At 35.8% G+C, this 15,478-nt stretch overlaps 1 protein-coding gene across 1 annotated transcript in view; it reads right to left on the reverse strand.

Moving 5' to 3' along the window:
- Window positions 1-5,216: 5,216 nt before the first annotated feature.
- The window catches only part of SMC2 (structural maintenance of chromosomes 2), a 54,543-nt gene continuing 44,281 nt past the window's right edge, over window positions 5,217-15,478 (reverse strand). The window contains exons 22-25 of the mRNA XM_014534445.1: window positions 14,161-14,277; window positions 12,026-12,186; window positions 7,978-8,125; window positions 5,217-6,994 (exon numbers count right to left, since the gene is read on the reverse strand). Coding sequence (XP_014389931.1) covers window positions 6,836-6,994; window positions 7,978-8,125; window positions 12,026-12,186; window positions 14,161-14,277 — 585 coding nt within the window. The 3' untranslated portion in view covers window positions 5,217-6,835. The remainder of the gene's footprint in view (window positions 6,995-7,977; window positions 8,126-12,025; window positions 12,187-14,160; window positions 14,278-15,478) is intronic.

The following is a 15,478-nucleotide window of genomic DNA, read 5'->3' on the forward strand; positions in this document are numbered from 1 at the left end:
CCTACGCTGTACTTTACATCCCCGTGACTGTTCTGTAACTGCCAATTTGTGTTTCTTAATCCCTTCACCTCTTTCACTCAGTCCCTCAATACTCTTCCCCTACAGCAACCACCAGTCTGCTCTGTGTCTGAGTTTGTTTCAATTTTGTTCGTTTGTCCTTTAGATTCCACATATAAGTGAAATATGGTATCTGTCTTTCTCTGACTTAGTTTATTGAGTACAAGACCCTCTAGATCCATCCATTCTGTCTCAAATGGTAAGACTTCATTTTTTTTTATGGTTGAGCAATACTCCATTGTGTAAATGTACCACTAATCTATTGATGGGTACTTGGGATTGCCTTCATGTCTTGGCTATTGTAAATGACACTGCAATGAACATAGGAGTGCATATATTTTTTCAAATTAGTGTTGTGGGTTTTTTCAGATACATAACCCAGAAGTGGAATTGCTGGGTTATAGGCAGTTCTTTTTAATTTTTTGAGGAACCTCCATACTGTTTTCTGCAGTAGCTGTATCAATCTGCATTCCCATCAACAGTGCACAGGGTTCCCTTTTCTCCACATCCTCACCAACACTCGTTTGCTGATTTATTGATGGTAGTCATTTTGACAGATGTGAGGTGATGTCTCATTATCATTTTAATTTGCATTTCTTTGATGATTAGTGACACAGAACACACACACACCCACACACACACACCCTGGGAATAAATTTAACCAGGGAGGTAAAAGACCTGTACTCAAAAAATTATAAGATACTGAAGAAACTGAAGATACAAATAAATGGAAGGATATGCCATCCTCATTAATAGGAAGAATTAATAACACTAAAATGTCCATACTACCCAAAGCAATCTGTAAATTGAACACAATTTGTATCAAAATACCACTGGTGTATTTCACAGAACTAGAACAAATAATTCAAAAAAAATTTATGGAGCCACAAATAACCTGAATAGCTTCTGCAATTTTGAGAAGGAACAAAGTTGGAGGTTTCACACTACCTGATATCCAACTATACAAGGCCGTAGTAATCAAAACAGCATAGTACTGGCATAAAAAGACATACATATAGATCAATGGAACAGAATAGAGAGCCCCGACGAAACCCACATCTGTCAATTAACCTTAGACAAAGGAAATAAGAGCATACAAGGGAGTAAAATTTTGTCTTTGATTAAATTTGAAAGATGTGAAATCAAAACCTGAACTTTGGAGCACAAGTTTAGACAATTTACATAATTTTCATGCCTATAAAAATAAAATAGGAAGTACTGGATAGAATGTATATAATAGGACATCGATTGCTTTAATTCTTTGGAGGAAAAATCTCCAGTATGAGGTCTTTGCTTTTAAATTTTTACCGAGAGACTTTTACTACCACGGGTACAAGACAAAATCCTAATAGTGACTTTTCAGGTCAAACATTCTCCTTCTAGTCAGTTTGCTAATCCAGTGTGATACATGAACTAAATACCATGGTCTGTTCCATGTTTAATTTTTATGATCCTGCTCATTTATTAAGCAAATAATCTTTGAGGTGAAGGGATTAATAGGCTATGGTATGGGCTCTAAAAAGACACACTCAGCTGTTTATTAGAACTAAGACACATGTTCAGTTACTACTGTTATGGAATACTTGGTGCCTTATGCAAAGAGGTGGTGACTTTTGAGTAGATCCTTAAAGGATGGGCACACTGTTGCTAGGAATGGAATAGAGTGACTTTCGCATTGACTGTAGAGACAAAGCTGTGTTCAGAGTGGCCACTGTTGCAGAATGAGTGGAATATAGGTTCCATAGAGGCAGTTAGTTAAGATAGAATGGGACTCCACAAAGTGGGAAATTGGAGGGCTTAGAATGCCATTTTGTTTGAACAGGTAGTAATGTGCACTAGGTCCAATACACAGAATGGAGCAAGAATGAGCTTGAAGTTCGAGAGAACTTTAGAAAATGCTTAGTGGCCATCAAGTAACAAAGCTCATCTTATAAACCACATAAAAAAGATTGTCTTGTAAGGATATGTAAAGCCTCAATTCGTTGAAGAAAACACTGGTCCTTAACTGGAGGCAAGAAAAGGACAGCTTCTTACCATTCTGAAGTTTAAGGATTAGTTGCCATACTATCTCACCAGATTGGCATAAAATGATCCACTAGCATGAGCCTTAGAACTAAACTGCAACCTTTTTCTCTACAATGTATTTAAATCTCTCTCTCCTTGCTCCCACCCATGCATGATCAGGGTCTATGCAAGGCATAATGGGAATGCTATCTCGGCTCCAGGCACAACCCCAAGAGTGTACCTAACTCGGAGCTTGCTATAATGGCTAAGAGTACGGGCTCTTCAGCCAGTCTGAGTTTAAATCCTGCCCACTGCCCCAGCCACTTCCTAGTTTCCCATCCAGAGTTGAGAATGAGTAGTTGAGAATATATAGCATTAGATAATTTAATATTCTTTCTTGATACTAAGAACAAAATGAGTCAATAGCTTCTTAAACGTTAGTTGCAATGTGGAATTTGAACCATACCAATAAAGTTCTCATACTCTAACATTAAAACCCATTGGTCTTCACTATACTTATAATGGCTATTTCACCCAGGCAGGATTTTCTAACATTGCACATTGGAGGGTGGAAAATACCATTCACCAGGTGATGCAGATCTTCAAAATATTAACACATTTTATAATACAATATTTAAAAACGCCGTTATTATTACTACCAGTTATGAGAAAAGTATTTTTTTAAAAAAACTGTTTTTATTAGAGAGAATGAGAGAGGGAGAGATAGAAACATGGAGAGAGAAACATCAACAGCTATCGGCTGCCTCCTGCACACCCCCTGCTGGGGATCGAGCACACAACCTGGGCATGTGCCCTGACCAAAAGTCAAACCTGCAACCTCCTGGTGCATGGGCTGATGCTCAACCACTGAGCCACACCGCCAGGGCAAGAAAAGTCTTTTAAGTATTGAGAAGATGTCAAGTTCACAATGATGAATACAAGCTTGCCAAAATTCTAATTTTCACTTGAAAGCTACAATTTTCTTACTTGCAACAGATATGTCAGGTTCTTATGGCAGACTGACTTTGTTCAGTTTTGAGAAATGTCTACCAAATACCATAGACTTAATAACCATATTTGTCTTAGTCTTATGTTCAAGTAAAAATGGTATTCTGTGGGGAAAAATAAAGAAGTGGGTACTTCAGACCCCAAGTGACATAATTGCATTTTTGCAAAATACACATCATGATTTGGTATGCACAAGTGCTTATACATAATTCCCATTTTGTCATTCCAATTATTAAAGCCATGTACTCAGCAGGTTGATATAAAAAATAATTTGTACAGTTCCATCAGACACTCTGAAGTGAAACTGCCATTCAAAAATATTCGGATACACAACCATGAAAACGGCACGGTGCTACCAGCAGTTTGTGCTGTGATGCCTTTACATGTGTGTGAAGGGTCAGTGTTAGTTTCTCTGTGTAAATATCTGTCAGTACCATCTGTTGAAAACAACTTGAAAATGGCTTATCTTTTATAGATGATGTTAGATTCAATTTGCTAATATTTTCAGAATTTTTGTTTGCGGACTACAGCCCTATAATTTTGTTTTGTAATGTCTTTGTCAAGTTTTTATATTAGAGTAACACTGGTCTCACAAAACAAGTTGGAGGTATTCCCTCTCCATCTGTTTTCTATAAGACTTTGTGTAACACTGATGTTATTTCTTCCTTGAATGGTAAAATTTACAAGTAAAACCATATAATATTGGAGTTCTCTTTGTGGGAAGATAATTTTCAACTGCATTAACAGATGTGAGGCTATTCAGGTTTTCTATATCCTTGTGCCAGTTTTGGTGAGTTTTATTTTTCTAATAGTTTTTCAATCTTGTCCAAATTATTGAATTTATTGGCATAAAAAATGGTCATGATTTTGTATCCTTTAGGTAAGGATCCATAGTGGCAACTCTAATTTCATTCCTGATACCACTGATTTCTAATCTCTCTGGTTTACTTGGTCAAATTAGAAATATTCCAATTTTGTTGCTCTTTTGAGAACTAGATGTTGGTTTCATTGATTTTTTTTCTCCCCACTGTTTTTGTTTTACATGTTGCTGATGTCTACCCTTTATTTTATTTCCATCTATTTAATTTGGGTTTACTTTGTTCTTACCTTAAAGATATAGCTTAAAGTAGAACCTTAGACCACTGAACTTGTACCTCATTGTTTTCTAAGAGAAGCATTTAAATCTATCATTTTCTTTCTAATTTTTTAAAAATTAAAATGATATACCCTGACCATAACAAAATTAAACTAACAATCAGTTAAGAAAAACTACCTGGAAAACCCCCATTGTAATTGAAAGTTAAATACACTCCAAAAAATTAAAAACATTTCCCAATTCATTACCCTGGAACCAAATAAAGGCCGTAAGAAAAAAAAAAGCCTACAGACCAATGCCACTCATGAAAACGTAAGTGTCATGACCAAATTATTAGCAAATTGAATCCAGCAATACATAAAAAGAACTAGACAATAGGAGCAAGTGGGGGTTATTCCAAGGACACAAGGCTGGTTTAATATTAAAGAAATTAAGCAAGCTAATTCGTAATAGTAACGGGCTATAAAGAAGTTACATGATAAAAAAGAAATAAAGCTGCCCTGACTGAAGCTGACATGACTGTGGGAACCCCACCACATTGGAAGAGGGATTCTCAAGTCTGTTCTTTTGCATTTGTTGTTAGTGTACTTGAAATGCTAAAACTAAAAAACTGTCTTCAAACGTCTGAGATTCTTCCTCTAGATAATTCACATGTTGTACATCCTGCTCATGTAGGTACCTTTTAAATGTATTACGTACAAATACAAATGTTCAAGCTGTCAGGCAGTAGTACCTCATAGATTCTGGAGACCAACTGCCAGCATTTGTATCTTGGCTCTGCCACTAAACTGTGTTATCACTGTGGGCAAGTTTAACTTCTCTGCTCAATTCAGTTTCCTCAATTATATAATCCTGACAACAACAGTACAGACTCCACTGGGTCATTAATGGATTAAAAATGAAAATATGTGCATGTGAGAATAGTGTCTTATGTATAGATAGAGCTCAATAAATATTAGTTACTCATATTAGTTACTCATATTATTGTGGAGGTATGAAATAATGTCCCCATCCCACTTAATGTCCTCCCTCTAATCAAAGAATAACAACATTACTTATAAAAATTTAATGTTTGAAGATTTTCATCAAAGAGCAAATGACAAAAATTAGGAAAGCAAACAGATAATTTGTAGCAAAGGAAAGAAAATTAGTACACATGGCAACAATACTCACCCCACGGGTTATTTACACAATACTAGTTAAATAACAATGAAGTGCCATTTTATAACTAGTAAGTTATAAGTATTAAAATTAACAGCCTTGCTGACTAGGCTGTGGCCAACAGGTATACTATATTGTGACAGTGTAAACTGTTTTGGCAAATAATTTGCAATGCATTTGAGAGAAAATAAAAATGTCCTTATGTCTGTTCTATGTGATATTGGGCTTCCTGTAACTCAGCATTTACTAGTACTCCCCTAGCCTCCCACAGTAGTCAGGACTAATTCCAGATTCAATCCTTTTCAAGGTATCCCATAATATCAGTTACCTGGATGCTATCTGACATCCTCACATATGTATAAAAATGAAGAATGAAAAATATTAAACCCATGGCCAAGAAGTATGAGCATATATTAGGGAAAGGAAAAACAAAGGAATTAGAACTGAAATATGAAGGGATGTGGGATCAAAATAATATACCCAAGATCAGATGAGATCATGTCAGAGCTTTCAAGATTCAGAGTTTGGAGACACTAACAACTATTCTTAGGTTGTTTGTCAGCACAATCTTTTGAACTGGAGAGTAGAAGACACTAAGAAACAATCAAATTTTGAGCTCTTTTGGTTAAACAGATGGATCTAATTTACTTACAAATATCTTAGACTGAAGAAAAAGGTAAATTTTATTTGGTCTGTTGGCTTTGCTACATTCACATCCACCAATAGATTGTTATTGATTAGATTATGAAAAGGCTGACAGAAGTATTGGAGACTTCAGATAAACTTGCACCAGAGAACAGCAAGCAACATACCTTTCTCCTAAACTCCTACGGAAATATTTATAAAGATTTTTAAAAAATGTATGCATGTACAGATCAATTACTGAGCATCTAGAAACATGATATTCAAACATCACAAAATGGGAAATAGGTCTTGATTTCTGTCATTTGAGTCTGAATCAGGGATCTAGCATTGTGTTCTCAAGGAACTAACCACAAATAGCTCAGAATGTGCCTAACACCTTGCTCTGTGTTCCCGTTGTTGGTCCAGCTCCTTGCTTTTTAATTCTTCCTTACCTAATGACTTTATTAGCAATAGAAAATACATTAATATTATCTTAGGAATTAAACTAAAAGCTGATTATCAGCTATATTTATCCCATAATCTAATTTTACCTGTTTCTTTGTATTTTTGCTTTTACAAATGGAATTTCCCACCAAACAGGTATCTCAGGCTTCCTACTCTACAAGACTTGTGTAAGAAAAATAATTGATGACATGCATAAAATCACAATCACAGTAATTGGACCATAGTTAAACTAATTAAGAAAAGAGAAATCATGTTCATTTATAAGTGATTATATAAGGGAAGAGAAAATATGGATCAAGTAATAAAAAACATTAAATCTTTATATAAACAAATGAGATAAATCCCAGGTTCTTAAAAAGTCTGTTTAAAAAGCAGGTCAAGGTAAAGAAGTGAATTCATACTTTTAACTTCCACGTGTGATCACTTGGGTCCTTTTGCCTTGGCCTTGGTTTCCTTTGGGACCTTTCCATTCTGACATTGAGTAAATCTGGCTACTGTAGAAACACCATCCACAAACTTGGTTTTGAAAAGGACGTTTGCATTGTTGAACATACCTTCCTTTAGGGACACCACAATGAACTAAAGGGAAATGGAAAAAAGCATAAAAGATACTTTTTATTATATTCTTATTCTTAAAGAAGTTCACTTTTTAAAACTAATGAGGTTAAATAATTATTTGGAGATATTTTGATTCTTTAAACTCATACCCTCAAATGTAGGTAGCAACTAGTTATAATATTAGACATCTAAGCTTATTCTAGCTTTTCATATTCGTTTTAAGAGTCTCTTAATTTTACCTTGATGGCTTCATTATCCAGGTTTACATTTCCTGCTGCTTGACAGCTTGTTGGTCTTCTGTAGCTGACAACTATTTTGTTGTTAGCTCTAAATGCCCTAGTGAAATATTTTAATACTACCAAGGTCTGAAGTTCCTACAGCATTTCCATGAGCTCAAATGGAACATTTATATTTGTATGATTAATAGGTACCAATTCACTGTTGTCTGCAAATAACTGCCATAATAAATAGTCTATGATAACTATGGTAAGTGAAGACCCGAGTTGTATAATGCATGATCTATAAACCATATTTGGCAGCTGCAGTTCAACACAAACAGTTCTTAACTTAAAGGGGCTGCCTCTACTGTCTAGCCAGGAGAAATAAAGAGTACCCTACCAAGTGCCACATGATGTTCTGATACCTAGGTATACATCTCTGAAACATGTTTGTTCTGACTGCACCTCTGGCAGCTATCTAGAAAAATAATTACATTTAAACCTAAATTAATTCCTAACTAGGAAAATATTAGATTCTCCTTCATGCTACAACAATTGTAATGTCTGGCTTTTTCTTTAATAAGAGACCAAACTCAACTCTTTCATTCTAAACCTATCTGAATATTAATAAATATTTAAAGAAATATACAATGCTTTAGTATTCCTCAATCTTAAATATCTAATTAATGGTGACCACTACTAAAGAATAGTTTTAGAAAAACAAATACTAATACTCAGACTTTCTTTATCCTTTTTAAAAATGAAGACATTCTGTCTGGTTCTTACCTGAGAATGTGTGAAATGAGTACGCAGCATCTGCCCAATGTTCTGGGTGTGAGAAAGATCCAAGGCTGCATCGACCTCATCCAGGATGTAAATTGGAGCAGGTTTGAAGAGGAGCATGGACAATATTAATGACAAAGCCACCAATGACCTAAGAAAAGTGTACAGAAAGCTGTCAAAACTTGATTTTTACCACTTTTTACCAAAGAACTGAAGCAAATCTGCTATGCTCTTATTATGATGCCAGAAGCCAGTTCCAGCATGTCATAATTGCAAGAGTTTCATCGAAAGGTTGATGAAACTTGGGGACTCAACAAGGGCTGAGTCACATATGTTGTCACCTGTTGGGAATGGCTAAAGGCATTTCCCCAAACCTGAAAAGCATCGGTTCTCAACCTATGGGTTGCGACCCCTTTGGGGGTCGAACCACCCTTTCACAGGGATTGCCTCAGACCATCAGAAAACACATGTATAATTACATATTGTTTTTGTGATTAATCACTATGCTTTAATTATGTTCAATTTGTAACAATGAGATTGGGGGTCACCACAATATGAGGAACTGTATTAAAGGGTCACCGCATTAGGAAGGTTGAGAACCACTGCAAAAGGGATGACTGCTTGCTGCCAGACACCTCAGGGCATCTTAATCTACATGTTATTGCCTCCTACTGGCCAAACACCTGAACAGCCGTAGGCAAATTCTTCCAATCTGACACTGGACTCTGTAAATGAAACCTGACCCTTTGATGTGTATAGCTCTGCCTCGCCTCAGGACAATTTGTGTTAATAAAAAGCATGGGGTCCTGAGAGGAGGAGATCTTAGTTTCTTTAGCTAGGCTCCTCTGACCCCCAAATGCCTTTCAAAATTATGGTTCATCTCTGGACTCTTTTATTAAGTTACACACAGCCCTTCTCCAGATTGCTGAACCCTTCTAGATGCTGGAACAAGAACCCTGGCATTATGAAAAGTACAGATTTTAGCTAAGAGATAGTCACAGAAAAAAAGAACCTTAAGTTTCAAACTTCAACACTTGTATCAAAATGTCTTTAATTTTAAGCCTTTCATTTTTTCCTTTCCCCAGTGAGTTTCATTTTTAGAACAGGTTTACTGGTATATTCTTCTTTCCAAATAATTAGGATATCATATTCGGCACCTATCTTTAAGAAAACATACTAAGTGTTAATAGTTTATTTCCTTCCACAACTGAATTAGATGCCTAGGTGGCAGATGAGTGAGGGCTATATACACTTGTTAAGTAACAGCTACTGTCTTGGTAATAGTGTAACTAGCTTAGGTGCCCTCTTTCAAACTTTTACTATGTATGCATACATGTGCACACACAAACTCTATCCATTTTTTTATTGGCACTATTTGAGTACGTTGAATAGATTATGGCCCATTACTCTAAGTACTTCACAGTGCCAGAGGTTTAAGCAATCCTTATGGGATGGTTAATTCTGTCAACTTTATTGAATCACAGGATGCCCAGATGTCTGGCTAAACATCATTTCTGGATGAAATTAGCATTTGAATGGGAACTCAGTAAAGCAGCCTGCCCACCACAATGTGGGTGGACAGTAGTCAGTCCGCTAAAGGCCTGAATAGTAAAAAGGTAGAGGAAAGAATTCTTCCCTCCCTGCTGATTACTTGAGTTGGGACATGAATATTTCTGCCCTGGCTGCTCCTGGTTCTCAGGTCTTCACGCTCAGACTGAAATACCACTGGCTTTCTTGGGTCTCTAGTTTGCAAACAGCAAACGGTGGGACTTCTCAGCCTCCACAATAAAATGAGCCAATTCCTTGTAATAAATCTCTCTATATATATATTCTCCTATTTAAAATTTATTGTGACACCCACTCTTAGATTCTGCAGCTCTTTTAAAGTCCTCTTCTAGCTAACCATTCCCTTTAACTGGTAGCTATTTTCATTCTAATCTGGTATAAAGAACTGTAATAATTTGTATTTTAATAATTTGTATTTTAATTTGTATTTTATATTTAAAAATATAATTATTCAACATTAGAAAATTACAAGAGAATGTGTAACACACTTTTTCTATAATATCAAATATCTCCTATATGCAGCACTAAAATGAATTGTCACTTTAATGCTTACTGTATTCCAATAGATATTTATTAAGAAACAAGTGGGGAAAATGTGCACAAGCAGAGGGGGTCTAGGAGGTGAAATCAAAATGTCTAGCAAAGAAAATGAATGAATGGTACAATAAAAAACAAGTAACAGAGTGAAATGTGCCTCTATGGCAGGTAGCTGAGGTCATTCTAACAACCTAAAATTATTTTCCGTTTGCTTCCTCTGTGCCAAATGTTTAAGGCATTGAGTTTTAGAAAAACAAAAAACCCACACCAGGAGTTAAACTACTTTGCTGAATAGTGGTATTGTTACAAATAATTTTATTCTCATCTTAATTATGGAAATAATTTTTAGGTCCCAATAACAAAATAAACATGCATTTTATATTTTCCTCAAAATATTTTCTAGGACTTTGGCAAAATCAGATGACTAGGATCTAAACCAGGGGTCCTCAAACTACGGCCCGCGAGCCACATGCAAATACAAATATTGTATTTGTTCCCGTTTTGTTTTTTTACTTCAAAATAAGATATGTGCGGTGTGCATAGGAATTTGTTCATAGTTTTTTTTTAAACTATAGTCCGGCCCTCCAACGGTCTGAGGGACAGTGAACTGGCCCCCTGTTTAAAAAGTTTGAGGACCCCTGATCTAAACTGTGGAATTCAATTTTGGTTGACAGGCAATAGAAAAAAATTATGAATTTTATTAATGAAAAATAGGGCTTGCTATTTTAATAAAAATGACAAAGGATTTCATAAGGAAATTAACAGGTCTTTCTTAGTATTTTCCATGTACATAAGATGGCATTATGGGGCATGTGAGAATAATTCAAGGACTATGGACTATACCTCCTGCGGGAGAAATATTAATAACCAACCATCTTCAATTATGTAAACATTCAATCACAATTTTGTCTTAGGAAGTTTTAATTACTTGGTTCTCTGCAGGTAAGAGTCAGGCCATATGACCGTATCAATTTCTCCTGGTACTGACTGTCTGAATCACCAAGAAAGGCTGGGAGAAACTTCCCTGAACCCCATTCTTTTATGGAGGTCTCACTTTCTATCGGGTACCATTTTCCTTTCACCTCAGAACATCCTTAAACCTGTACAGTTCTACTGGGATCAAATCCTTACGTTTCCATTTCTCTCATCACATTCTTTTTTTGTAATTTTTGGAAATGGTTAATGTAACTATTTACCTTTCTAATCTGCTAGTTTTATCACCTATCATTACTAGGTCTGTTTCCACTGATTTTTTCTCTAGGGTATGAATCACATTTTTTTCTTAATATCTGTCTAGTAATTTTTATTAGATGCTGCACACTGTTATTGTGTTGTTCAGAGTCTCAGTTTTGTTGTCTTTCTTTAAAGAGTGTTGGACCTCGTTCTGAGGACCAATTAAGTTACATGCAGATCAGCTTTATTCTTCAAGGCCTGCAATGAACTTTGGTAAGGTGCCTCTATAGTAGCCTTCAGTTCAGGGATAATACAGACTTAATTCTAATCCTTGTTTCCTGAATTTAGTGAGACTACTGGGCTTTGTGTGGATTTCTCTCACTGCATCTGCATTCCAGAAATTGCTCCAGGAAGAAAGCTGGGGTAAAGGTGGGGCTTTTAAGGTGGGAAACAGCACTTTCTCTCAGGTACATATTCCGGACTACTCATTTTCTAATATCTGAAAATAATTGTTTTTCATCTATTTTATCTACGTTTCTAATTGATTATTCTTACATTTTTGCCTACCATTTTAATTAAATGTTTTAACTAAAATGTATAGTTCAAGCATGTCAAACTCACAGCTGGCAGGTAGTCTTACATAATAGGCTCCTTGAATTCTATACGCAAAGAGAGTTAAATGATGCAAACTGAAATAAGTGGTAGACAATGAGATGATGGGCAATAATAAAATAAGAGTAATTAGTAATTATAATGTACCTAAGGGATTACTCACCTCTGACCACCACTAAGTTCAGTTAGGTTTTCTTTCCAAGTATTTCCTAAGGCAACCTTGAACTCCAGACCGTCCAACACGGTTTGCCCCTCTGGTGGTGCAAGCATAGCATTAGCACCAGGCAAAAGAGTAGAAAAAATAGACCCAAAGTCCTTGTTCACCTGGAAAAAAAAAAGATATTAAAATACCATAGTTTCCTAAAATATCAAATATTGACAGGTGTATATGTAACCCAACAATGCATTTTGCTGTTACTCTAACTAGGGTTGGCAAATTATGGCCCATGTGACAAATCTAGCAATGCCCATTCAATTATGTATTTTCTATGGCTGCAAGCACTAAAACAATGGAGTCTAGTAGTTGCAACAGAGACTATTTGGCGCTCACACACACAAAAAAATATTATATGTCCCTTTACAGAAAGTTTATTACCTGTTCTAACTTCCAGAGGGACCTAGAGGCTATACCTCAACTCTACCCTGAAGTTTTGGTAGTTTTGTGGGCCATCATACAGGAATCCTCAGACACACGACTGTACATAATAGGAGATTCAACTTGTGGTTAGAGAAGCAAAAATAAAACAAAATCTCTTTTTGCCACAAAATGTTCTCTTATAAAACTTGTTTTCTGTTGAATGGTATGGTAAGATGGCCCTGTGATTATCAGCTAACCTTAAAAAACCTAGGATGATCAGGGTGGCTCTAGGAGAAAGAGGCATGAAATCAAACCACCAGATCTGCTCAAAGTGTTGAATGGTTCTTTCTATGCTTCTTCTCATAGCCAACAAAGTTGAGGTGGCAAGGGGTGGGAATAGCATTTGAATTCAAGAGAAAGAGGCTAAAGAAGCTGTTTGGCTTATCTTCATCAAGGCACAGTAGGAGATTACAGAGATTTAGGGCCAATAGGGTAGCTTATAATTGGGTAATTTTTGTGCATACACACTTAATGATTTGAGAATTCGGCCATCTGTTCTCAAAGACATGACTAATAACCTTAGAGAGTTCAGACAAATTTGAGGGTGTATACACTCACACACACGGTCTTGACACTCAGGTTCTCTAGGGAAATCTCCAAATTCAAATAAAGGCAAATATATTTCTCATGAGTATTTTTAGTAATAAGGAAATCTTAGACACAGCAGTGCTCCTGAATGTAGATTTACTAAGATTGTATATTTTAAGAGCAACTGTACACATGCTAAATAATAATCTACAGGGAAGTGGAAATAAATGAGAATCCTTGAAATCTTCCAAAGTTGTCATAAAACAAAAATGATAATTGGGATTTTTAAAGTAAAGAGTCCAGTAAAAGAGAATATCAGACTTCCTTGTTTACTGCCCAGTTGTTAAAGAACAAGGGTGATAGTAGTTAGGCATAAAAGGCAGTTTTAACTTAGGTACTAATTTAGAAAAAAAAAAAATCCCAGTTTTTCTACCTTTTGGCTATATGATCTTTGTAGGCTATTTCATCTTTGTAAGCTTTGGTTTCTTCATGTATTAAGTAGGGATAATAACTGCCAAAGTTATGGAATTGTTTTAAGATAATTCATTTAAAATTAAGTTACTTTTTAATACGTGTTAACTAATACTTATTAATTTGTAAGTGGTAAGGAATGTGCAAATCTTACCATGGAAACATTCTTAGAGCTAACATTTGACCTCTGAGTTTGGGCAAGAAGAACAAGGGAGGGTAGAATTGAAGGAGCCCAGGGAGAGCTTTCCAACAATCAGATTCCCGATGAGAAAATAATACTGCTCCAATCTCGAGCAGAGGGTGAGCGGGCAGTATCTGAGGTTCCTTCCAAATATAAGAGCCTGTGATCTCATGGGAAGGAAATAGGACAAATAGTGTCCCCTTTAACAGGGTAATAAAGAATTAGGAATTATTATAACCTAGGAACCAGAGAAGTAGACTAAGAGAGAATGATGGGATGACACACACTTACCTTTGCAAATTGGTAGTCAAGTCCTTTAGGACAAAATGACTGAGGTCTATGAGGTTTTAATTTAGTATGAGCGATACCTCCTCCAAACACAAACCAGCCATTTCCAGTTCAACTTAGAGTATAACCTATTGCCAGTATTCGTCATCTTTGCCTCACACAGAATAAATGATACTAGTTTGGGTTCAAATACCTTTTGCCAAGCAATGTTCAGGGCTTGGTTTTTCTTCTGGTCAAGGTCTTCTATAGTTGCAAGTATTTTGGATTTGTCATTTTCTACAATTCTCTTCTTCTTCATCAAGTCATTATACTAATAAGATAAAAAAAAACATACTTTTTGGAAAAACAAAACTTTCTATTTCTATTCTAGAATTCAGTCAGGAATAAAGAGCTTTCATTATTTTGTATACATTATATTATGTATACTCTTATTTACCAAAAAGATATATATAGTGTATTAAGTTATATTTACTTTCCAATAGTTATATTTACTTTCCTTATAATTGGTTTAAATTATATCACCTATATGTAAAATTTAGTTATTATAGATGAGAATTTGTAGGACAAGCACCTAAAATATTTTGACTCCACTAATATTCCCTTTCTAATATTCTAGAAGCCAAGACACAAAGAAAAATATGTCATATGTAAACTCAAAAGTAGCCCTGCATGCTTTCTTTTTAAGGTTAATCTCAGCAGTGACACAAAATTTCACTTCTTCACCATGATATACAAATGCTACATCATCTGGCCTTTATTTATCTCTCTTTTTGACATCACACTCTTCCCCAGGCAGGCTGCAGCCATATGGTCTTTCTTCAGGTCCTTGAAATATACACCAGGTGTACTGGTTAATAATGCGGATTTTGTAATCACAGAAAACACGAAAATTTCAAGAGAAACATCAAAAGTGCTTTACTCAAAGTAATGTCCATCGCTAGCTCCATATTTTCCCCATCTTTCAGGTAATTTGTAGATACTGTCCCAATAGAACTTTTCTTGTTTTGAGGCAAACCATTCAGAGACCCAATTTTTCCACTTCTTCGTATGTTTTGAAGTGCTGCTCAGAAAGTGCATGTGCCATCAATTGGAACAAGTGGTAATCTGAAGGAGCAAGGTCTGGTGAATACAGCGGGTGGGTTAATACTTCCCAGGCAAGATCTTTTAACGTGTCTTTAACTGGTTTTGAAGTGTGTGATGGTGCGTCATCATGAAGCAAAATTACTTTGCTGTGTCTTCTGGCCCATTCTGGTCATTTTACAATCAAAGCATGGTTCAAATTGATTATTTGTTGTTGGTAGCCATCAGTATTAATGGTTTCACCTCATAATACACCACACCTTTCTGATCCCACCAACCACAGAGCATTGTCTTCTTTCCGAAGCGATTTGGCCTTGCAGTCGATGTTGATGGTTGACCTGGATCAACCCATGATTTTGTGCATTTGGGATTCTCAAAATAAATGCACTTTTTATTGACAGTCACAATTCGATGCAAAAAAGACTTTCTTT

The sequence above is a fragment of the Myotis brandtii genome, unplaced genomic scaffold (genome assembly GCF_000412655.1).
Source record: "Myotis brandtii unplaced genomic scaffold, ASM41265v1 scaffold13, whole genome shotgun sequence".
Lineage (NCBI taxonomy): Eukaryota > Metazoa > Chordata > Mammalia > Chiroptera > Vespertilionidae > Myotis > Myotis brandtii.